The sequence below is a fragment of the Urtica dioica genome, chromosome 7 (assembly GCF_054948205.1).
Source record: "Urtica dioica subsp. dioica isolate 48M chromosome 7, U.dioica_male_clone48M_v1_H2, whole genome shotgun sequence".
NCBI classification, from domain to species: Eukaryota; Viridiplantae; Streptophyta; class Magnoliopsida; order Rosales; family Urticaceae; genus Urtica; species Urtica dioica.
The window spans coordinates 26430325-26455455 of NC_142762.1; the positions used below are offsets into that span (position 1 = coordinate 26430325).

Here is a 25131-nt window from a genome sequence, read left to right on the forward strand (position 1 = left end):
GTGTCCGATCTCAGGACATTCTCCTTGGCTGTCTCTTATAAAAGGAGAATGTTTTACCCTAGGTAGGGTTGCACACTTTACACGCCGATTTTGTTCTTTGAAGAATAGTATGGGTTCTTCGTGTGGGGTTTTGGTTATCATCGGTGAAGACGAATCATGCCTTTTATTGTTGTTGTTATAGTTGATGTTATTGTTATGAAGTGAAACACTGGGAGAGTGTGAGTGTGAAAAGTGAGTGGAGCTCAAATCTAGGGAGAGCCTAAGTTAGTATCTACATAGAAATAGTTTTGGAGGTAGGAATAGTGGAAGGTGATCATCCATTGTATTCCTGTGTATACTCATTCTATTATCTAGTGCAAATACTCTTTTCACTGGGATTCAAATCCCCCCAGAGTAGGCACTTGAGGCCGAACTGGGTTATCACTCTCGGGTATTCTTATTGTGTTTGTTGTTTATGATCTGGTGTTCTATTGGTTGTCCCTAACAATATCTAACTAAACAGGTTAAACAGTGGATCTGGGCTTTCAAGTGGTATCAGAGCAGGCACCCTAAGCTTCTGGGTGAGATTCTCTCAATCCTACTGCTTCTTTCTTCTTCTATGGACACATTCAGGGAAGGCGGCTCGATTTCTCGGGCTCCTATGCTCGATGGGCAAAACTACGCGTACTGGAAGGCTAAGATGGGAGCGTTTATAAGGTCCATTGATCACAAGACCTGTAAATCCATAATCACCGGGTGGGAAGCTCCCAAGAAGGCTCTGGATGATGGTGTTACCTTCGTGAAGAAAGCAGAGATTGAGTGGAGTCCCACAGAAGATGAAGTTGCTCTCTCTCTAACTCCAAAGCTCTCAATGCTATCTACAATGGTGTTGATAGAAATGTGTTCATACTGATTAATACTTGTGAGAGTGCCAATGAGGCTTGGGATATCCTTGAGACAGTATTTGAGGGAACTGACAAAGTGAAAAATTCTCGATTACAACTTGTCACCACCAAGTTTGAGAACATGAGAATGCATGAGGATGAAACCATCAGTGAGTTCTATGTGAGAGTTAGAGACCTCTCTAATGAGTCACACTCTCTTGGGGAACCCATGTCAGATGCCAAGCTTGTCAAGAAAATCTTGAGATCTCTTCCAGAGAGGTTCAAGATCAAGGTGACTGCGATAGATGAAGTGCATGGCACATCTGCTATGAAAGTAGACGAACTCATTGGGTCCTTACTCACATACGAGATGTCATTCTCAGGTTCCTCTGAGAAGAAATCAAAGGCCCTTGCTCTTAAATCCTCTGTCCCCGATTCCCCGTCTCCTCAAGCTGAGGCATCCTTAGAATCTTACGAGGAATCTTTGGCCTTACTGGTCAAAAATTACGGGAAGCTGTTGAAAAAGTTTGAGAAAAGATCTCCTAACTTCCCAGGGCAATCAAATGCTCCCTTCAACCGGGAAAAACCTTCCAGGGGTATAAACCAAGAATTCCCAATAGAAAGGGAAGAGAAGAACGGGGAAGTCCTCATGTGTTCAAAGGAAAAGGTATACAATGCAGAGAATGTGAATGCTTTGGTCACATCCAAGTTGAGTGCCCAAACTATCTGAGAAGACAGCAGAAGAACTACAATTCCACACTTAGTGATGAAGAAAGCGAATCTGGGAGTGATGCTGGAGATGATGGATGCAATAACTTTCTGGCCTTCATGGCAGACAGTTCTGTTCCGGAGGAAGATCTACCAGAGGAAAATAAATGGAAAGTTGCCCTGGCTCCTTCTGAGTGCTCAAATGATTTTCAGTCAGCTGGAAGTGGGGAACTCAATGACGAGTTTCTTCTGCATGCTTATAAAGTCATCATGTCTCAAACTGCATCACCAGAAAGTACCAAGTCATGTTCTGGAGAAGTGGAGGAAGAATTAAGTGATGAAGTCCTATTGAAGGCTTACGAAACCCTTTTTGTCAAATGGACAGACGAGTCCAACGCCTTTCTCGAGCAGAAGTTGAAGATAGAAGAATTAGAAAGTCAGCGTATCAGCCTGCTTGAAGAGATTGAGGAACTAAAGAAAGACTCTCCTGAAATGCTGAAGAGCAGAATTGAATCACTCCTGGGTGAGAAAGTGCATCTGCTTGAGGTCATTGGGAGTTTGAAAAAGCAAATCTCTAAACTGACTGCTGATCTGGGAAATATGACCAGGTCTGTTCAAATGTTGAACTCATGAACTTCTAATCTGAATGAGATTCTGAAGATTTGCCAGCCCTCGTCCAGCCAGAGGGGCTTGAGGTATAAATCTGGCTCATCCTCCTATCATAAAACAATTTGTGTACCTTCTTCCCAAGATCCAGTCGTCAATGTACGAAAGGTGTCCCCAACATCTCCAAAGACTTCAAATCACGGGCTATCAAGGTCAGTCCCTAAACCTGACTGGAGATGTCATTTTTGTGGAAAATGGGGACATATTCGCCCGTTCTGCTATTCACTCTATGGCAGATTCCTCGAATGGAAAAATACTGGTCAGAATGTACTCTTTGGTCAGAGCAGATTTCCCAAGTTAAAGGTGGACTTGAGAGAACAATCTGAGAAGCAGCTCTCTCAACCTCCAGCCCATCAAGTATGGAGGATCAAGCAAGATCACAAAGCTCTTGTTGCTTACACCTCTCTCAAGACCACTGCCAGAGAGGACTGGTATTTTGACAGTGGGTGTTCAAGGCACATGACATGAGATGGCTCGTTTCTCAACAACATAACGAGCTTGCTCTAAGGGACATGTCACTTTTGGTAGAGGCTCTACAGGTACTGTGGTTGGAAAAAGCAAAACTGAATGTGTCTGGGCTTCCAGTCCTTGACAATATCCTCCTAGTTGACGGCCTCAAAGCCAATCTGATCAGTATCAGTCAGCTATGCGATCAAGAATTGACTGTCACGTTCACAAAGAACGACCGCTCTACCACTCGCGAGGATAACTTTATATACATGAAGGGACTGCGATCCGCTGGCAACTGCTATCTATGGACTGCTCCTTCAACTCATATCTCTACGTGTCTTGCTAGCAGAACAGATATGACTGATGTGTGGCACAAAAGACTCGGGCACTTGAATCTGAGGAGTCTGGGGAACCTTGTATCCAAAGAGGCTGTTCGAGGCCTGCCCAAACTCAAGATCAAAGAAGAAAGAGTTTGTGGGCAATGTCAAATTGGAAAATAAGTTCGTTCCTCTCATAAGAAAGTTGACTTTATCACTACCTCCCGTGTCTTGGAACTTCTTCACATGCATCTCATGGGTCCTATGCAAGTGAAAAGTCTTAGTGGGAGAAGATATATCTTGGTTGTTGTCGATGACTACTCCAGGTACACCTGGGTTAAATTTCTCCGTGAAAAATCTGATGCGTTTGATGCATTCCATACTCTAAGTTTGAGGCTGCAGCGCGAGAAAGAGAACTCCTCCAAAAAATTGTGAAGATTCGAAGTGATCACGGCAAAGAATTTGAGAACTGCAAATTTCAGGAATTTTGCAACTCCCACGGAATCATGCATGAGTTCTCTGCCCCAATCACCCCTCAGCAGAATGGAATTGTGGAAAGAAAAAACAGAACCATTCAAGAAATGGCTCGGGTTATGCTTCATGCAAAGTCACTTCCCTATCGCTTCTGGGCCGAAGCCGTCAACACTGCTTGCCATATTCACAATAGAGTGTCCATTCGTCCAGGCATGTCTTGCACCAGCTATGAAATTTGGCGGGGGAGGAAGCTCAATGTTAAGTATTTTCATATCTTTGGCAGTACATGTTTTGTTCTCGCTGACAGGGAATCTAGGAAGAAGCTGGATGCCAAATGAACCTCAAAGGAACCTTTATTGTGATAATAGTGGGGCTGTCGCTAACTCAAAGGAACCTCGAAGCCATAAGCGCTCTAAACATATTGAGAGGAAATACCATTTGATTCGAGAGATCGTGCAGCGCGGAGACGTGGAAGTGAAGAAGATCTCAACGGTGGACAACCTGGCAGATCCATTCACAAAGGCCCTAGCGAACAAGGTCTTCGACCAACATCGAGAAGGATTAGGCATGAAGGACTACACACATCTTCTTTGATTCAAGTGGGAGTTTGTTGTCAATCGTGCCCACAAGAAGAGTTGTAGTCTTTATATTGTACATTTGATGTAATAAAGTCTCATGAAGACTCTTGCTTTTAATTGCTTATTTGTTAATAAAAAGTTGAAACGTTCATTCATTCTTCCTTGTCTGTTTGAAGCTTTATGATAAAACATTAGTCTTTATTCCATAAACAAACTAAACAACTTACAAAGAGACAAATGTAGATTTGCATGAACAAACTCTTCGTAGTTTGCTTAAAACGATACATTTGCAATCTAAGGGTCAAAGGACTATTGACCCCAGTATGATTGTTAGAAGAATCTATGATGTCTGGTTATGAGGCATTGAGAGTTGGAGACTCTATAGTTCTTCTAGGTATCTTCCGAAGGTACTGAATTGACCAGTGCACTTCTAGAGACAAGATAAGAACAAACCATTTAACCTCTTATGTCTCGAAGTCACTACGTATGAATTGCATCGTGCTTACCTTAATCCTGAAATGAGACATGTCATTTCACACCTTAGTATTCTCATTTGAGAAAGTCAGAGTTCATTTTCACTATGTGATTCCGAACAAGGCCTATTGGTGAAGTACTAAGTTGTGAGAATGTCATGAGTAACTTTGTGAAGTTCTCATAGATATGAAATTCATGTACAAGATTGCTGAAATGCAATGTATATCACCTCATGCTTTGTTCATTGGAGTGTGAATAAATGAACTGGCCAGTGTCCAAATTGAGTCTTGACTCTTTTGGATGAAACAATGTGACTTGTTAGCTCCTCGTCAATACATTGTTTCTAACTTATTCACAAGCGACAAAGGAGTTGAGGAAATAACAGCTAGAAGGGTAAAATGGTAATTTTGTAAATCCCGACTAGCTGATGATATTCATGAAGGGTAAACACTGATAATATTCTGTGGATCCACTCATTACAATTAGGTTGAATTCTTGAGTAGAAAATAAATTCATTTGAACCGAGAGATTTTCAGTGTCAACTCTTTAGTGGAGTCAGTTGACATTAAGCTAAACTTGGAAAAGGTTTGTGAACTTTTGAGTCCAAGTATTTAGCTCAAGCTTTGTTCATTTGGATCCGTGAGGTCACTGTCACGAATCACATCGAGTAGGAATAGTTAAACTGGAAGCTAAGTCAAAGCAAGAACGAAAATTGTCAAAAGGGTAATTTTGTCTTTTGAGACATAGCATGAAATGAATGTCAATAATTTTTTTGACAAGGTCATTTGATGACTTAATGTCACTCGGCCAAATTAGACTTATTGGGCCTTGTGGATTAATTTCATTTCATAAGAATTTTATTGAAAATTCTTAATGGGTCTTTTTCATGTTGTCATGAACAAATAGAAAAGCTTCTAGAAGCCTTTTCTAGATGAAATAGGCGCCCAACATACCCAAGAGAAAGAGAGAATATTTTGTGCATAAATGTATGAAGATACTTGCCAAAAGAAAAAGAGGAAACAAATTTCCCCTAAGAGGAAATGAAGTAGGCGCCCAAGTAGAGTCAAGGCAAGGCAAGGAACAAAAAAGGAAACAAATCCAAGCCTTCTAGAAGGCTGCCTTGGCCGAGTATCTCATAGAGGAAAAGAGGAAATTGGCTCATGAATATGTGATATTCTATAGAAGAGGAAACTACCTTATTGAAGGTAAAGCCTCTCCTATAAATAGGGACCTTATTCTTCTCATTTCATTCATCCAAAGTTTTAGGAGATGTTTGGTTGTTAACTCAAATAATTTTTATTTTTTTTCAATTTTTTTAAAATTGTTGTGAAAAACATTTTTGTAATTGCTTTTGAAAAGCTGTTTGGTTCTCCTTCTCTGGGCGTTCACTCCAATCTCAAATCTCAGAAGGCACCGGAGAACCTTCCTCTGCACACCCTCCTCCGCGCGAGTCTGCTGGAGCAGAAACTCCATGACGGCCTCGCCGTGCCTCGCCAGCCCCTCCGCGTCGCCGGAGTCCTCCTCCGGGAGCACCGTCAACATCTCCAGCACCGCCACGTTGGCGTCCGTGTTGCCCTGGAGCCCGCAGAAGAGCCGCTCCATCAGCCACCCCATCTTCCCGGCCAGCGCCGATATCCCTAGGCAGATTTGCGTCAGAAGCCGCAGCGGCCCCGCCGTGAACCGCTTCGCCGCCGACGTCTCTCATAGTCGCCGGTCTCTCTCGGACTCTCTCGCTCTTTCCCTCTTTCGTGAAATCGCTCAAGATGAGCTCTGGTTCTTTTTTTTTCTTCTGCGTATTTGGTTTGTTCCCACAACGAGAGATGGCGAGTTGGAGAGAGAGAGAGAGAGAGAGAGAGAGAGATGTGAGTGAAAAAAAGCAAAAACAGATAAAAGTTGTTTTTGAAAATCCTTCATAAAAATAAAATACAACTTGAAAATTTTTCAAATAAATTTTTTCAGTTGTAAACCAAACACTTTTTACTTTATTGTAAAACAAAAAGCAAACTCAAAAAGTAAAAAACACTTTCCAGATGAGGTACCAAACATAACCTTAGAGATTGAGAGCTTCTCTCTCTAGACTAGGCCGCCCCTCTTCTCTCTCTCTCTATTAAATTTCATTTTTATTGTTTTGACACCTAGGTCCTCATTTGACCTAGAGTTTAGCTCTTCGACTTCAAGACTCGTTCTTAAGTCGTAGTGTTTAAAAGTGCCCACACACTAATTCCTTTTTCTCTCGAGTGATTTAGTGATAGAAACTTTCGTGGTTGCTCGAGTTGCCGAGGAAGGAAGAGAGATGAGCTGCGAGGAGAGACGAACGTTGCAACCTTTTTCCAAAAGCTTCTCAACGTTCAAGCGTCTAAAAAGGTTAGTAAACTTCTATGCTCATATTAGTTTTATTTATATGTACTTGCTCTTTGTCTAGGTTAGTAAAAACTGTTTTACTTGTAAAAGAAAATTTTTAAAATTCCGCCGCTTAACGAAGCGTTAAACTTTTTCTTAGACCCTAGATCAATTCCAACAAATGGTATCAGAGCTATGGTCAAAGATATGCATGTACATGTATTTAAAAATATGAGCTTGAAAATCGTTTTCGAAAGTTTACTAATTTTGTGACAAGTTAGAATTGTTATCTTAGGTTTTTTTTTAATTTATTGCTGATTTCTTTAAATTAAAAATCATGTTGTTTTTCTATGAGTTTGGGATGTTTTTAAAACACAGTAGAATCAGTTCTAAAAGTTTTTAATTTTTTATATTGAAAAACGTGTTTTAAAGGTTTGCGAATTTTTCGAGTAAAATTTTGTGACTAGTTTTCTTGTCTTGCTAGTTTCTTTTATTTACTTGAATCGTTTTATGCTTGTTGTTATTTATTTTAAATCATGTTATTACCTTGCTAATAAAACACAAATAAAAGCTTTAACAACTTCCTAAAACGTTCTGTTACACTCGATTCTTTTTCGCACCTAAAAAGGACCAAGCTTTAATTATTTTTTTTTCTTCGAGATGGAGTAAAACCTGCAGTAAAAGTGGCATAACTCTCTGCTCAGAAATCGAAATTTAATGATTCTTGAATCAAATTAAAGCTCTGTTTGTCCTCTGTCCAATGCCATCGGTTTCAGGTCAAAAGGACATAGGAGCCGCCAGTTATGGTGATTTTACTCCAAGGTGCGCGGCTGTTCCGAAAGTCCAGTTTTTTAGAATTCCGGATTTTCAGCCCCACTACCATGAGTTATAGAACTCTAATGAGAAAAATTTCTTGAGCAAAAATGTTTTTCATAAGATTATAAACATGATGTGTAAGATTAAAATGTTTTGATTTTTGAAAGTTTAATTGAAATTGAATTTTTACAAAACTAGTTTGAATTTTGAAAAATCGTTTTCGTTTTCAAACTTGAAAATATTTTGTCATCCAAATCAAATAAGTTTTCAAAATGTTTTCAAAACTATATCTATATCACATATGTTCAAAATATATATGCTCTTGAAATTTTGAGTGGGAGGTCTCTTTGTAGACAAACCGAAAAATAAAAAGATGTGTAATCTCAAACTTTCAAGTGTTCGAGTGAGTTGAAGTTCACACTTCCCTCATGCAATTTCCCGAAATAGAAAATAGGAAAAGATCCGAGTATGTCCCTTGTGCCTTTATGCACTAACACTGCTCTGAACATGAAAATCTAGGATTCTCTTCTAGTTGTCCGCTCTGTCGCTCTCTAACTAGGAAATCCGTTTCCGAACTTATAAGAGTCGATGAACCAACTCCAAAAACTAAGTGGGAGGGTTATATTTGTTTTTGTAACCCACGATCCCCAACACTAATGAAAGAAGCAATTAACGTGGGACTAAGAGCCGCTCTTGCGGCCCTCTCTTAAATGGGAGTACTCCAAGGCATTTTTGCATCGATCATTGCTCAATGAGCTACGTCCGAGAGTGATACAATGAAGGCAAGGTCTCCCCTTGGGGGATTGTTTTTCAAAGTTGACCTTTTGGACTAAGTGGTTGGTTGCACACTTAGGCTCAATCCCTAGTAATCCTCCCTTGAGGCTCTGCGAAAGAATGTGAGTGATCAAACCAATTTAAAAGGTGGCTAGTCAAAATTGGTGTATTGACATCTTGGCTAAGCATTAATGATGTGTCATTTACTTGTAAATGGAGATTTTTTGCGGCCTTCTCTTGAGGGAGTAAATTATCGTTTGGTTTATAACACCTTTGGATTTTATCAAAGTCTTAAACAAGCTTAAATCCTAAACCAAAGACTAAATCATAAACTTGTTTCAACTTAATTAAGCAACATGTCTCTCAACCATCTCTCATTCATCCTTTCCTCGAACAAACTCGAAAAAGAAAAACTACGTAGATTCGAAACGTAACCTCAATATCATCCTTACCATTAACAAGCACAAATAGGTACTCACCACCCCGTGTCCTCCTCTGACGAATGATGATTCGACTCAAGAGGACAAAGACGCCTTAGCGGCCTGGCTTCGATCCGATGAGATTGTGAGATGTTATATCTTAAGCATCTATGAACAATATGCTGAAATAGCAACATCGTGACATCGAGACTGCCGCTGACATGCTCTACAATCTCCTTGAGATGTTTGAAGGGCAAAGGCGTCAAGCAAGGCAACAAGCAGTCCGACAGTTTAAGAACTGTCACATGAAGGCTAGGACTCCTGTTGGAGACTTTATGATACTGATCATTAGTTATCTGAATAAAATGAAAATCCTAGGATCTGAGATTGATGAGAAGAATGTCATAGATATGATCTTAGAAACTCTCCCCGCATCTCTTGATACCTCCAAGCTGAACTACTGCATGACCAAGCTAAAGTACCATGTTACCGAGCTTATGAAGGAGCTTCACACTGCAAAAGGTCTCACTAAGAGAAAGAGGAATCAAGGAGAGACACATGCTACTGAGCAAAAAGCCTCCGCCTCTGGAACTGAGAAGAGATCTCACAAGGCCAATAAAAAGAACTGTCCTGCCTATCTTAAAGCAAAGGAACATAGTGTTGTATTAGTTATCGAAGCATGGTTAGTAGCTGATAATGTATCAACGTGGATTCTTGACTCCGCTGCTACTAACCATATTTGTTGTTCCTTGATTGATTTTAAGAAAACCAAAAGCTTAGAGGAAGGCAAGTTCTGTTTCAAATGGGGTGATGGGAGCCTGGTGTTTGCGAAGGCTATGGGATCTGTGACGCTGTCTTTTGAAGACCGCACTTTAAACTTGAATAATGTTTATTTTGTTCCTACCTTTGGGAATAACTTAATATCCGTTGCTCGTCTTCTTAAGCAAGATTATTGTTTAAAGTTCATCAAGAATGGAATTCGTATTTCGTTTCCTGATAATTCTTTTGTCACTGATGCATGTATGAAGAATGCTCTTTTTTACATTTATCCCACTCAACCTTCAGTTTTAGACACCGAAATAGATAATGATCTTATTAGGGAGCCAAAGAGGATCAAACTTTCTGAATTCTCCGATCTAACAAAATCAACATACCTATGGCACTTAAGACTTGGTCATATCAGTCTAGATAGGATTAAGAGATTTGTAAGGGACGGTCCACTCCAAGCCTCTGCAATAGGTTCACTACCTACTTGTGAATCCTGCATAGAAGGAAAAATGACTAAGCGACCTTTCTCCGATAAGGGTCGAAGAGCCACTGAGTTACTGGAACTAGTACATTCTGATGTATGTAGTCCGCTCAGTCAACAGGCACGCGGAGGATATGAATACTTCGTTACCTTCACCGATGATTACTCGCGATATGGTTTTGTCTATTTGCTCAAACACAAATCCGAGACCTTTAACGTATTTAAGGTCTTTAGGGCTTTAGTGGAAAAGCAAACTGGCAAAGTGATCAAAACCCTTCGATCCGATCGAGGTGGTGAGTATATGTCTGGAGAGTTCGATGACTTTCTTAAGGAAGAAGGTATCGCTTCTCAGCTTACCGCACCTGGCACACCTCAACAAAACGGAGTGTCAGAGAGAAGGGACCGAACTCTAATGGAGATGGTTAGATCAATGATGAGTTACTCATCACTCCCTCTTTCCTTTTGGGGGTATGCCCTCGAAACAGCCGCTTACATTCTGAACCAAGTTCCGTCTAAAACGGTTCCTGGTACTCCTTATGAAAGATGGACTGGCCGTAAAGTAAATCTGGGCCACATCCGAATTTGGGGTTGCCCTGCACATGTGCTAAGGCAAAAGACTAGCAAGTTGGCTAGTAGGTCAGAATTGTGCCTGTTTGTGGGATATCCAAAGGAAACCAAAGGTTTCATTTTCTATAGTCCCAAGGACGATAAGACTTTCGTTAGCACGAATACTCGTTTCCTTGAGGAGGACTTTATGAACGATGCAAAACCTAGAAGCAAAATTGTGCTTGAAGAAAAGTTGGGTGAGGAAGCTTCTACCTCATCTGTAAGAACTGTTCTTACCCCAACTAAAACACAACCTAACTCATCAGAATCTCGTCAAGTAGTACTTCGACGTAGTGGGAGGGCTACTCAAAAGCCTGACAGGTACATGTCCTATGGAGACTCTCTCGTAGCCGTCTCTGACATGGATGATCTTGTTTCCTATAGCCAAGTGATGGCTTGTTCTGAATCAACCCTTTGGCTTGACGCCATGAAAGTTGAGATGCACTCGATGTATGTCAACAAAGTCTGGAAACTTGTAGACCTTCCTGAAGGGATTAAACCCGTAGGGTGTAAGTGGATATACAAGAAGAAAATGGGTCCTAATGGGAACGTCGAGACGTTCAAAGCACGACTTGTGGCGAATGGTTATACCCAACAAGAAGGGATTGACTATAAAGAAACCTTCTCGCCAGTCGCGATGCTTAAATCCATCCGCATACTCCTATCCATAGCTGCAGCTCTCGACTATGAGATCTGGCAAATGGATGTCAAGACAGCCTTCTTAAATGACAATCTTGACGAGCGCATTTACATGGCTCAACCAAACGGTTTCGTGGAAGAAGGTCAAGAGACCAAGGTTTGTGAGTTGCTCAAGTCCATTTATGGATTAAAGCAAGCATCTAGGTCATGGAATATTAGATTCGATGAAACTGTAAAGAGCTTCGGCTTTGAACAGTCAATAGATGAGCCTTGTGTTTACAAGTTAATACACGAATGCAAAGTTGTGTTTCTGGTACTATATGTTGATGATATATTACTCATTGGTAATGACATGGGTAAGTTATCTGATGTTAAGGTCTGGCTAGCAAAGCAATTCGACATGAAGGATCTAGGAGAAGCCGCGTACATTCTGGGGATCCAAATCTTTCGAGATAGGAAAAACCGGACCCTGTCGCTCTCTCAAGCATCTTATATTGATAAGGTGATGGATCGCTTCTCGATGCAAGACTCCAAGAAGGGCCAAACACCCTTTAGGCATGCAGTTTCACTATCTAAGGACCAGTCTCCCAAGACTGCACAAGAGATTGAAGACATGAGGAAAATTCCTTACGCCTCTGCCGTAGGAAGCCTCATGTATGCTATGCTTTGCACTAGACCTGACATCTGTTTCGCCGTTGGCGTAGTTAGCCGTTTCCAATCCAACCCTGGACCCGAGCACTGGATTGCTGTTAAGCATGTTCTTAAGTATCTTCGAAGAACTAGGAACTTGATGCTTACATACTCAGGTATTGACCTGACTATGACGGGGATATACCGACTCCGATTTTCAAGCGGATAAGGATTCCAGGAAATCCACTTCAGGATCTGTGTTCATCCTTAATGGTGGAGCTGTTGTGTGGAGGAGTATTAAGCAATCTTGCATTGCTGACTCCACAATGGAAGCATAATATGTGGCTGCGTGTGAAGCATCCAAAGAGGCTGTATGGCTTAGAAAATTCCTTAAGTATTTGGAAGTTGTTCCAAACGTCGACGAGCCCATGACCCTTTATTGTGATAATAGTGGGGTTGTCGCTAACTCAAAGGAACCTCGAAGCCATAAGCGCTCTAAACATATTGAGAGGAAATACCATTTGATTCGAGAGATCGTGCAGCGCGGAGACGTGGAAGTGAAGAAGATCTCAACGGTGGACAACCTGGCAGATCCATTCACAAAGGCCCTAGCGAACAAGGTATTCGACCAACATTGAGAGGGATTAGCCATGAAGGACTACACACATCTTATTTGAGTCAAGTGGGAGTTTGTTGTCAATGGTGCCCACAAGAAGAGTTGTAGTCTTTATATTGTACATTTGATGTAATAAAGTCTCATGAAGACTCTTGCTTTTAATTGCTTATTTGTTAATAAAAAGTTGAAACGTTCATTCATTCTTCCTTGTCTGTTTGAAGCTTTATGATAAAACATTAGTCTTTAGTCCATAAACAAACCTAACAACTTACGAAGAGACAAATGTAGATTTGCATGAACAAACTCTTTGTAGTTTGCTTAAAACGATATATTCGCAATCTAAGGGTCAAATGACTATTGACCTCAGTACGATTGTTAGGAGAATCTATGATGTCTGGTTATGGGGCATTGAGAGTTGGAGACTCTATAGTTCTTTTAGGTATCTTCCGAAGGTACTGAATTGACCAATGCACTTCTAGAGACAAGATAAGAACAAACCATTTAACCTCTTGTGTCTCGAAGTCACTACGTATGAATTATATCATGCTTACCTTAATCATGAGATGAGACATGCCATTTCACAACTTACGTATTCTCATTTGAGAAAGTCAGAGTTCGGACTCACTATGTGATTCTGAACAGGACCTATTGGTGAAGTACTAAGTTGTGAAGATGTCATGAGTAACTTTGTGAAGTTCTCATAGATATGGAGTTCATGTACAAGATTACTGAAATGCAATGTATATCACATCATGCTTTGTTCCTTGGAATGTGAATAAATGAACTGGCCAGTGTCCAAATTGAGTCTTGACTCTTTTGGATGAAACAATGTGACTTGTTAGCTCCTCGTCAATATAGTGTTTCTAACTTATTCACAACCGACAAAGGAGTTGAGGAAATAACAGTTAGAAGGGTAAAATGGTAATTTTGTAAATCCCGACTAGCTAATGATATTCATGAAGGGTAACATAGATAATATTCACTGGATCCACTCATTACAATTAGGTTGAATTCTTGAGTAGAAAATAAATTCATTTGAACCGAGAGATTTTCAGTGTCAACTCTTTAGTGGAGTCAGTTGACATTAAGCTAAACTTGGAAAAGGTTTGTGAACTTTTGAGTCCAAGTATTTAGCTCAAGCTTTGTTAATTTGGATCCATGAGGTCATTGTCACAAATCATATCGAGTAGGAATAGTTAAACTAGAAGCTAAGTCAAAACAAGAACGATACAAGTTTTAAGAAAATTGTCAAAAGGGTATTTTTGTCTTTTTGGACAAATTTTTTGACAATGTCATATGATGACATATTGATACTCAGCCATGATGAGTTCATTGAGCCTTGTGGATTAATTTCATTTCATAGAATTTTACTTGAAAATTCTTAAAGGGCTTTTCTTATGTTGTCATGAACAAGTAAAGAAAAATCTGGAAAACCTTTCTAGAAGACTTTTTTGGCCGTCCAACCCAAGGGAAAGGGAAACAAAATTCGTGCAACCCATAGTGTGAAAGAGAGTTTATTTGGTGCATTAATGTATGAAGATACTTGCCAAAAGAAAAAGAGGAAACAAATTTCCTCTATGAGGAAAGAGGAAAATCGGCCAAGCAAGGCAAGGGAGCAAAAGAGGAAACAAATCCAAGCCTTCTAGAAGCTCTCTTGGCCGCCCAAATGAGGAAGAGAAATAGGCAATTTAGCTCATTAATACGTGATATTCTATAGAAGAGGAAACTACCTTGTTGAAGGTAAAGCCTCTCCTATAAATAGAGCCCTCATTCTTCTCATTTCATTCATCCCAAGTTTTAGAGATTGAGAGCTTCTCTCTCTACCTTGGCCGACTTCTCCTCTCTCTCTCTAGTTTTCTTTCGTTTTTGTTTTGGCACCTAAGTCCTCATTTGACTTAGTAATTTTAGCTATTCGACTTGAAGAAAAGTTGGGTGAGGAAGCTTCTACCTAATCTGTAAGAACTGTTCTTACCCCAATTGAAACACAACCTAACTCATCAGAATCTCGTCAAGTAGTACTTCGACGTAGTGGGAGGGCTACTCAAAAGCCTGACAGGTACATGTCCTATGGAGACACTCTCGTAGCCGTCTCTGACATGGATGACCCTGTTTCCTATAGCCAAGCAATGGCTTGTTCTGAATCAAACCTTTGGCTTGACGCCATGAAAGTTAAAATGCACTCGATGTATGTCAACAAAGTTTGGAAACTTGTAGACCTTCGCGTGAAGATTGGAAGAGCTCGCGACGGAAATGAAAACCCTAAATCTCGGACAAAATGAATGTTATCGGCCCAATTCCCGTTAAAATACCATGATTTTAAAAAAAAAAAACCAAATGAACCAAGCCGATTTGTTTGAACCGGGAAGTGGACCGAGACTCGTCCGGTTCTCAGCGATTCTCAATGAGTTTATTGATTTTGTTCATAACCATACCTAAACCTCTTCTGAACCCGAGTTTCGGACGGGAACCGGTCGGTTTCCCCGGGTTAAGTGTGATAACGGTGTTTCATTTGGCTGCTTTTTGTTTTTGATGAGATTATAAATGAATCAGAAAATTAAGAAAAAGAAGTTAAGGCCCCCCATCTTGTACCATTTTCTTACAATAATGCATTTGCTCAATGTTTTGGCAGGCCCAAGAATATTTTACACTGCTCAAGAGATGTTACTGATGAAAAAGTTGGAGGATTTCGTGTATTCTAGTTCAAATCAACTATAGAACCCGAAAGTTTGATACAATTCAACGATTGGTGAATATAATTTACAAGTGTTATTTTAGTTCATTGCTTTTTTTCCCCACCTAAAATAATTTATAGTAGTAAAAGTTAACCAAAATAAATTTTGTAATTTTTAAATTTTTTATTTATTTAAGCATATATTTTAATAGAAAATTGAATGTATAAATAAAATATACTACAGATAAAGATATTGATAAACTATTTAAAACATTAGTATTAAATAATCAAATACGTAAATACTCTAGACAACAAAAGTAGTTGTAGGTATGACTACAACGAAAATTGATAGTCCTGGTATATAAATTATTTGAATAAAATAAAATAACTCTCTAACGCTGTAGTTTTTATTGACGAGATATATAAACACTATATGTATTATTTGTAGTAATATGTTTTTATTACTGTTTTTTTTTGTATATATAAACACTGTTAAAAAAAAAACTGAAGTCGTATGCTAAGTGACAAAACTCTGTTGTACTAGATTACATATCATAAACCGTAGTTAAGGTTGACTGACTACAGCCGAAGATTTTGGCTGTAGTTGACAAAGGTTTTCGTGGTAGTGATAAATTTAGATTTATTTGTTTGTTTGTATTTAAATAAGTATTCTTTTTTTCCCGTAGGTTGCAACTGAACATACCCAGCACATAAATGCAAAGAATATTCATTCAAGATGAAAAAGCTCATGCGTGAACATGAAAATGAACTGAATCACAAGAACAACTACCATGATGCAAACGAATTTTGTGAATGAGAGAAGAGGAAAGCGAGAGAGATCGGAAATTTTCATTGAGAAAATGAACATCTCAAAGAAAACATATATAATTAGTTATAAGTTATTCAAAATTACAACCAATCTAGAGATAGATAAAATCTAAGTTAAGCTGACGTGTGATACAAAGTAATACAAGGTTCAAATACAGGATCTATTACAAAAAAGAAGAAGCTAATTAAAGCTGAGAAAAAAGAAAGTAATATAAGAGCATCACGCATACCAAGTGAAGAGAGAAAGTAAAGGGGTTTGCGTTAGGATTATTACAAACCACAAAAAAAGGCAAACAATACCCTTTTGGTTATCATCAACCTCCTCAACAACTACTCACATGTTGTTGTGATCTAACCACGGAAAAAAAAAAACTAAAATAAAATAAAGTAAGAAAAAAAGTAATTAACGTACCCTCTCTTACAGGCTATATTACTCGGCAACGTAATCACATCACGTCACAGTGCTTTTTTTAGTTTAATTATTGACGTGAAATATGAGATAGGGATATTATATATTTCACATGAATGATATTCTATTATTTTGTGACGATAGAAAATCAATGAATCGAGACTTATAACATTTTTATGTCCTTCAAGAAGTCACATGATCAGATAATTAGATTTTACTAATTAAGACCTAAGGAAATTCCATCGTTTTCTATCTTGCCTGGAAAAAAAAATTCTCGTCGTAAAATTTAACTCTTGCTTTGGGTTGACATAAAAAAATTAAAGTCGTATTAACTTTTTTTTTTTTAATTTTTATCGGAATATTATATTACGTAACTTAATCGTAATAATAAGCTTTTTTTTTTTTTTATGTTGTTATTATCGTACACATCACAGTTATAAAGGGATAAGAATAAGAAAAACATTGTAAGCATATTTTGTGCCCATTTACTTTGCGGGCAAAGGTGCAATTTACACATAAAAAAAATATATTAAGTAAATTCATCAAAATTAATTGACATTTTTTTTAATTAAGTGGTTAAATTTAGTCGAAATTAATTAATTAAAAATATATATGAAAAAAATTCTATTTCTTATACAATTTTCGGGGAAAACAAATTAAAAACATTTACGTTCTGTCACCATTATGAGAAATTAATCAACCGTTAAGAATCGTAGTTTCCATTCCATCCACTGGTTAAAAAAAAGCTGTTTATAAATCTGAGCCAATAGAGAACTTAAAAATTGACGGTAGTGGACCTCTTTTTAAAAATGAACTTGGCTATATCAGGAAACTTATCCACTTTTATAATACTTTAATTAGCTTTAAAGGTTATCGTGCTTATTATAATGTGTAACAATTATAAGTGGTACTGTAAATATAAAATATAAGCATCTAGCGTTTTCCTACACAAATCATCCCAAGTCCAGCCATGCGGTGGTTGATTAAATATCAAGCAATATTAAGAAAGAAAAGAATAAACAAAACAAACCCCATCCCTCTGACGCATTAAAAAAAATTAAGAAAATATCACTAAACTGAGCTTATATGCGCGGTGCGCACCCAGACGATCTCCGACCTATGTAGTCACGTGTCAGAATGGCTATGGAACTCTGTTCCACGTGTAAAGAGAACACGTTTGGTGCGCATGATGTTCCACGGCGCAGGTTAGCATTGCCAACAATAGTATCCTATCCTCTCCCATTTTTTTGCACCTATATATTCTTTCCCACCGATTCGTCTTTAGTTTGTCTCAAAATATTATAATCTAAAAATAAAAAAAATTCCTTCACTGCAGTCCGAACAAACTCACGTTAGATCTCTTCTGTTTCTAACGCCACACCGCCTATTGTGTGCGTCACTCTCTCTCTCTCTCTCTATCTGTATATGCACACACAACACCCCCAAAGCCCAACGGCTTCACTCATTTCTGTGATCTTCGTTCTTCATATACTTCTTTAGTTCTCTCTTCCAATCCATAACTAGCAAAGACCGGTTTTCGATGCAAAAGTAATAAAAAAAAATCATCAACAGCGCAGCACTTTTTCTTTTCTTTTTGCAGAAACCGAAATCGCTCCGTCGCGCCTCGTATTCCCACAGGTGTGTGTATGCATATGTGTAGATATCGTATCCGTTGACCGTGATCGGTATAATTTAGTTCATCGAAAAGTATCACTTCCTCTTTCAGATTGATTATTCCAGTGCGCGAAGCGAGAAGGGAGATCAGAGTGAGCTCGATCTCACGTGTGTGAAAACCGCGTTGGTTTTCACGTGAAGAAGAAGAAGAAGAATGCCTCACAGGACGACATACTTCTTTCCGAGGCAATTTCCGGATCGAAGAATAAACGATGAATCGAAACAACAGCAGATCGAAGATCGCGAGAAATTGATCAACAAGCTAAATACCACCAACGCAAACACAAACTCAAACAATTCTCTCAAGGCCTTGGAACCACTCATCAACAACAACAAAGGCACGGCCAGCGATCATGAAGTGATCTTCTCCGCCACAACCAGAACGAAATTCCCCGCTCTCTCCGAATTCTTCGCAAACAAATCGAAGAAGCTTCACCACCACCACCACCACCGCCGCCGCCGGCAGCAGGTTTTCGACGAATGGATGCCGGAGCAGGACCACGTCCTCCCTCCGCCGCCGCCGGAGGCCTCGAGCGGGAGCAGCTACGCCGGGAGCCTGTTCTCCGGCGCGAAGGAGCACTCCGGCCTATCGACAATTTCGTCGGAGACTGCGGCGGCGACGGCGACGGAGGAGGGAAGCTTGGCGCAGAGGTCGAAGGAGAGCTATATGCTGCAGCTGAGTCTGGCTCGGAGGCTGGGGTCTCAGGCGTGCCTCGCCGGAGAGCCCAATCTGATGATGCAACTCACTGCTCCCGATACTTCCGATGTCCACACCGTTTCGTATCGTCTCTGGGTGAGCCCGCCATTACCTCTTTTCAAATTCGTCGCCATCTGTTTTTTTATTCATTTATTCCATCGCCACGTGGTACTATACTGAGAGTTCATATTCAAGAAAGCAATAACTGCTTATCATTTGCCACCTGTTAAACAGCAGTCAGATTTTTATTTTGGACTCCCAAGTTCGAATTGAAAATCATTATTATTTTTCTGTGTCCTTTGAGAAAAGATTTGAAGTAACATTTATAAGTGAATTAAGTATTTTCATATTATCGTTGGAATAAGAATGAGTGAAATATGAAATCCAACCGAATTCCCACGAACGGATGATTTTGGTGTATTTAAAATTACATAATTTCCCGAGTATATAATTTTCTTCGTATTTTCCTTTAAATATCAATGTCACTTCAAAACGATATTGCCTTATTGTGAATCTGAGTTGTCATACAATGTTTTGTTACCCTTTTTTTTTAAAAGGCTAGCATGTTTATTGTACTGTGTAAATTGGATTCACAATGAACTTTTTTTGTTTTTTTTTATAACTTTGGATTTGATTGAAAATGAAGATAGTTGGTGTAAAACGATGTAGGTTAGCGGATGCTTGTCTTACACAGACAAAATAACGGACGGTTTCTACAGCATTTTGGGGATGAACCCATATCTGTGGGTGATGTGCAACGACGCCGACGAGGGAAAGCGCCTCCCATCATTGATGTCCCTCAAGGCAATCGACCCCGCCGAGACGTCCATGGAAGTTGTTCTGGTTGACACAAACGGTGACTCCAGACTTAAGGAGCTCGAAGACAAAGCGCACCAGCTCTACTGCGCCTCCGAAAACACCTTGGTACTCGTAGAGAAGCTGGGAAAACTCGTTGCCATCTACATGGGGTGCGTATCTATTTGTATCTATGTTCCGAGACGGTTCACAAGTGTTTAACTGAGTTGAGTTTTTTTATTTTTTTTTTTCCTGGTTGAAGGGGTACTTTTCCGGTGGAGCAGAGCGATCTCCAGATGCATTGGAAATTAGTGAGCAAGAGACTCAAAGAATTTCAAAAATGCATCGTGCTTCCGATTGGCAGCCTTTCAATGGGACTTTGCAGGCATCGCGCTATCCTTTTCAAGGTCACACAAACCTTTTCTTTTTCTTTTCGTTAATCATACTCTCATAAGTCTATCAAAGTATTTTTTTTTGCAAAACGATTAAATAAATATTAGCCAACTAAAACATTTGGAATTGTTATATAGCAAACGTTTCGTAAATTTTAGTTAAACAGCCACAAACATGACGTGCTATTCCTGGTTTGCGTTTTCACTGAAATAAAATGGACATCAATTTACGCATATAAATACATGGACGTGACTATTTACCTAAGATTTACGAAACGTTGACTATATAACAATGTGAAACTGTAAATATGACTCCATAGCTAATGGACCCTGTTTTTTTATAAATATATAAATTGCCTGCTGTGTAATAAAGTTGAGCCCATAAAAGCGAGTACGCCGACTATTTTACGGTCCTAACCGAGTGTTTACATTTGTGTTGCTATTTAAACTGTCGTTTCACAAGTGGCAATGAAATGGATGGTTCCTCTTTGTGGTTCTGTCATTATATTGTGGTTGCGAACTTCATTTAGTATAGTTTCTTCCATGGGATTCTGCGAACTGTTATATCTTGTTCTTGTCTTGACATGCAAGAATGATCTGTTTATCATATGCAGAAACTGGCCGATTACATAGGTTTGCCGTGTCGGATAGCTCGTGGTTGCAAATACTGTGTTGCGGATCATAGGTCTTCGTGTCTAGTCAAAATTGAAGATGCCAGACAGTCCAGGTTATTTTTTTATTTTTATTTTTTCGAAAGGAAACTTCTTGTAAAGCTTGTGTCACAATGATTGAAATTCAATCCTTCATAGAATGGTAATCAGGATAAATATATATATCGCCGGAAATGGCATGTTGCAACAATTTTATAGTCGCATGTACCACGGTAACATTGCTTTCTGGGTTTCTCATTGCCTTTCTTTCACATGGATAATTCTCACGTACAGATTATAAAGAAATAGAAAGCTGTTCTAATTCTCTTTTCATTGCTTTTTTGTGCTTTTTCTAACAAATGACGTTTACACTGTTCTAATTGTGTTTTGTGACAGGGAATACGTTGTTGATTTAGTTGGCGAACCTGGAAATATCCACGGTCCAGATTCATCGATTAACGGAGGATTTCTTTCTCCGATGCCCTCACTGCTCCAGATCTCTCATCTGAAAGAATTTCAGCATCCTTACAAAGACAGCGGGCAAAATGCACAGTCGAACAGCTCACGTGTTTCTCCTGAAAATCTCCAACACACCGGTGTGTTCCTACTTGACTTGAACTACAAAGTAGATTACATAAGAAAAAAAGGAAAAAAAAAGTTTTAATGTTTGATTATTTGCTTTCAGCCCTGAGAACTGAAAGTCTGAAAACTAGGGCTGGTGGTTTTCTAAAAGAACAGAGGGGGCTCACATGTGGTCTAGTTGATCAATCCAATATCAGGAAGGAATTTTCCCTCATGTCTTTGGAATCAAAAGAAAACTCTGATCATTGCTCACTTCAGAGTTCCATCATGTCTTCTGTCCGTGGTAATATTTCTGATTACGCGCCTGACTATACTAGAGTTCAAGTTCGGATATAATTGTCCGATAGTCGATGAGAACTATTTTTGGTTGCATATCAGGGAGTGGATATAAAACTGAGGCTCTTAATCAGACAAAAGTAAGGGCAGGCATAACCAGGCCATCAAGTCGAAAGGAGGACTCGAGCAAAGCCGAGAGCCGGGATATTCAGTCTGCTATTGCCATGGCAGTTCCCAATTACCTGAATCTCGAGCCGTCTCTTGCAATGGATTGGCTTGAGATATCATGGGATGAGTTACGTATCAAGGAACGTGTTGGTGCCGGTATGGTCTCTTTTCTCGTGTATCTTACTGTGTTCCGTTTATCGGTGAATGAAATATTTTATTTTGCCATCTGCCTATTACTTTCCAGAGTATAAGGGAATGACTTCCAGGTTTAATTTTTTTTTCCTCTTTTCCCCTATTTTTAAGGGTCATTCGGAACTGTGCATCGCGCTGAATGGCATGGATCGGTTAGTATATCTTATCCTCTATTAACTTTTATGATTAAGCTTACTTTTATCATTGTTCTATTGCTACTTTATCTGCCGAGCAATCAGTCGTGCAGGCATGTCATTGGCTTAATTCAGTTTTATTGATTTAGCATGCAAGATCTCTGAATGAATTTTATTTCTTCAATTGTTCTCAAAGACTTCATTTCTTCAATGAGTATGTTCATTTTTCGCCATTGAAGTTCCAGTTGGTTTGATAGTACACTGGTGACTGCAATTCAGGATGTCGCTGTGAAGGTTCTAACCGTTCAGAATTTCGAAGAGGACCAGTTGAAGGAGTTCTTGAGAGAGGTACGACATTTACTTGATTTCCAAAGAAGTGACTGAGGCGAGAGAGAAAGGTTGGTTCCTTTCTCACAAAATGTGTAAAAGGATGTGTCACTGAAAATGTGTCCGCATCGTCTCAGGTTGCGATAATGAAACGTGTTCGCCACCCAAATGTGGTGCTTTTCATGGGTGCGGTTACAAAACGTCCACATCTCTCAATAGTAACCGAGTACCTTCCAAGGTAATAGCATGCAATTGCTTTACTGCTTTATTTATTTATTTATTTATTTTGTGATTCTGACGTGTCGGATTTGGTGTTGACGATAATTCAAAAGGGGTAGTCTGTATCGCCTCATACATAGGCCAGCTTCTGCCTCCGGCGAACTTATTGATCAGAGGCGGCGTTTGCGGATGGCACTTGATGTGGTTTGTTCCCAAACTGTTCTTATCATTATATGGCTCAAATAGTCGATGCTTGCAAAACATGATTCTCTTGCTTCTCGGCAGGCAAAGGGTATCAACTATCTGCATTGCTTGAACCCTCCCATCGTACACTGGGATTTAAAATCTCCGAATTTGTTGGTGGATAAAAATTGGACTGTCAAGGTAAAAATAAAAAATAAAAAAAACTCTCTCTTCCTCTCTCTTTTTTTTTTAATGGTAAAACTTGTGAGTTCTGTGTCGTGAATGCTTAATGTCTTTAATGTTTTGGCCAGGTCTGTGATTTTGGGCTGTCCCGATTCAAGGCACACACTTTCATATCGTCGAAGTCTGTTGCTGGAACAGTAAGTTCCTCTCTTCCACGTTTACACCCCTTCGGAGAGAGAGAAGATCTATCATATCATATAGTTGTAAAGAATTCGGGTCTGCCTTTGTTCTTAACCACTCTTGTTTTTTTTTTTTTTCTTTTCTTTTCAGCCAGAGTGGATGGCTCCCGAATTCCTACGTGGAGAGCCTTCGAATGAAAAGTCCGACGTTTATAGCTTCGGAGTGATTCTGTGGGAACTCGTAACTATGCAACAACCTTGGAGTGGACTTAGTCCCGCGCAGGTACACTGTGTACACACAACTCATTTTCATGGAAAGACTAAAATATTATTCTAGATTTTAAGGAGTTAACGGGTTGAGAGGATTTTCAGGTAGTCGGAGCTGTTGCCTTTCAGAACAGGAGGCTGGCAATTCCACCAAATACGTCCCCATTGCTAACTTCTCTGATGGAATCCTGTTGGGACGAGTATGTGCTTGTTTTTTTATTTTTATTTTTTTTTATTTGTCGCATTAATCTTCATTCATTTTCCTTGGTTATAAGGTTTTCTTTTCCCAATTTGCAGTGCTCCGAGTAAACGTCCAACTTTCTCAAGCATCGTTGATTCGTTGAAGAAGTTGTTGAAGTCGCCACTGCAACCAATGCAACTAAGCGGTACCTAAAAACAGAGTACTCAAAAGCTATGTCTTCAAAACCAACCAAAATATAGAGACGTTACGATAGGTTGTCTAACCCTTTCTAAATGCAGTTAGTTTCGCCTTTCTAATACCACTTAAAAGAAAGAAAAGAAAAGAAAAAAAAATTGAAAAAGAAAACTGTTCTTTTGACCACCGGAGATTAACCGTGGTTTCTGACATCATGTACTCTTATATAATAGTCTAACCACAGATAATGGATTTTTAGCCATGTATTCTTTTTCTCAACTTGTTTTCTATCCTCGGAGCAATCGATATATATATATATATATATATATATATATATATATATATATATATATATATATATATATATATATATGTAACGCCCGTATGTTTGGTAAAGAAAAATGATTGTATTCCCTGTTTTTGTAAAATACTTTGATTTTGCAAATTTGATATAAAGAATCTATGTAGGACTTTTTTCTGTCATTTGTTGTACAAGTGTACTTAACATTTTCATATTCACTAGTTACAATCAATATTTTAATTTCAAATTACTTGTGAGTTATTAACTAATGTTCAAAATATGCCGTCGTTATGCTGTTGACACGTTTGTCATATGGATATCATATATATATATATATATATATATATATTGTAGAATTTAGAGAGTGCCTTGATAATTCTCGATAATTTTATTATGATACTCGAATCAGAATATATACAAGAAGATAATTAAACAAATGAGAAAACTTATTAACATAACTAGAGCCTATTATTTCGGATAGCTTAACACCAGAGCTATCGGAACTAAACTTACCTAAAGACTAGGTGACGTAACTAACACGCTAACTAATAGATAACTGATGAACCCGGATAATTCTCTACTCCCCCTCAAGCTCGGTGATAGATGCCAATCAAGGCGAGCTTGGAACAATTTTCATGGAAGTGTTGTCGAGGCAATGGCTTGGTGAGAATATAAGCAGCTTGATTATGAGAGTTAACATATTGCATGGAGATGACATTTTCATCTATCTTCTCGCTCAAGAAATGTCTATCTATCTCAACGTGCTTCGTCCGGTCATGTTGCACAGGATCTTTGGCCATACTTAGCGCTGACTTGTTGTCACACCACATCTTAACTGGACCCTCAACTTGAACTCAGCACTGCTCCTTGAGACAACTGACTGCCTCTTGCTACGCCATGTGACTAAGTTCCCCCGGACAAATGATCACATGCCCGAGGTTGATCTTGAATCTGTCTTGGATCCTGCCAAATCAGCATCAATGAAGACGTGTATATCATGGCAGTTCTG

The 25131-nt window shown here is 39.1% G+C and overlaps 2 protein-coding genes across 4 annotated transcripts; both read left to right on the forward strand.

Moving 5' to 3' along the window:
- The first annotated feature begins 2749 nt into the window (after positions 1-2749).
- Positions 2750-3816, forward strand: LOC149390572 (uncharacterized). The gene is made up of 2 exons (XM_089619809.1): positions 2750-3157; positions 3394-3816. The coding sequence occupies exons 1-2, from the start codon at positions 2750-2752 to the stop codon at positions 3814-3816; spliced, it is 831 nt and encodes a 276-aa protein (XP_089475935.1).
- A 14091-nt stretch (positions 3817-17907) lies between these two features.
- Positions 17908-24087, forward strand: LOC149390573 (Protein kinase superfamily protein). 3 transcript variants are annotated; one of them, XM_089619548.1, is made up of 17 exons: positions 17908-18165; positions 18254-18994; positions 19568-19866; positions 19956-20100; positions 20700-20812; positions 21132-21331; positions 21421-21597; positions 21696-21917; positions 22065-22105; positions 22367-22435; positions 22552-22652; positions 22747-22837; positions 22919-23017; positions 23128-23196; positions 23330-23461; positions 23551-23645; positions 23743-24087. In XM_089619548.1, exons 2-17 carry the CDS (start codon positions 18356-18358, stop codon positions 23837-23839), a joined length of 2589 nt encoding a protein of 862 aa, XP_089475674.1. In that variant the 5' UTR covers positions 17908-18165; positions 18254-18355; the 3' UTR covers positions 23840-24087. The 3 variants fall into 3 exon arrangements, with proteins under 3 accessions (XP_089475674.1, XP_089475672.1, XP_089475673.1); XM_089619546.1 differs by having other exon boundaries at positions 17910-18165; positions 21421-21600; XM_089619547.1 differs by having other exon boundaries at positions 17910-18165; positions 18268-18994; positions 21421-21600.
- Positions 24088-25131: the final 1044 nt, after the last annotated feature.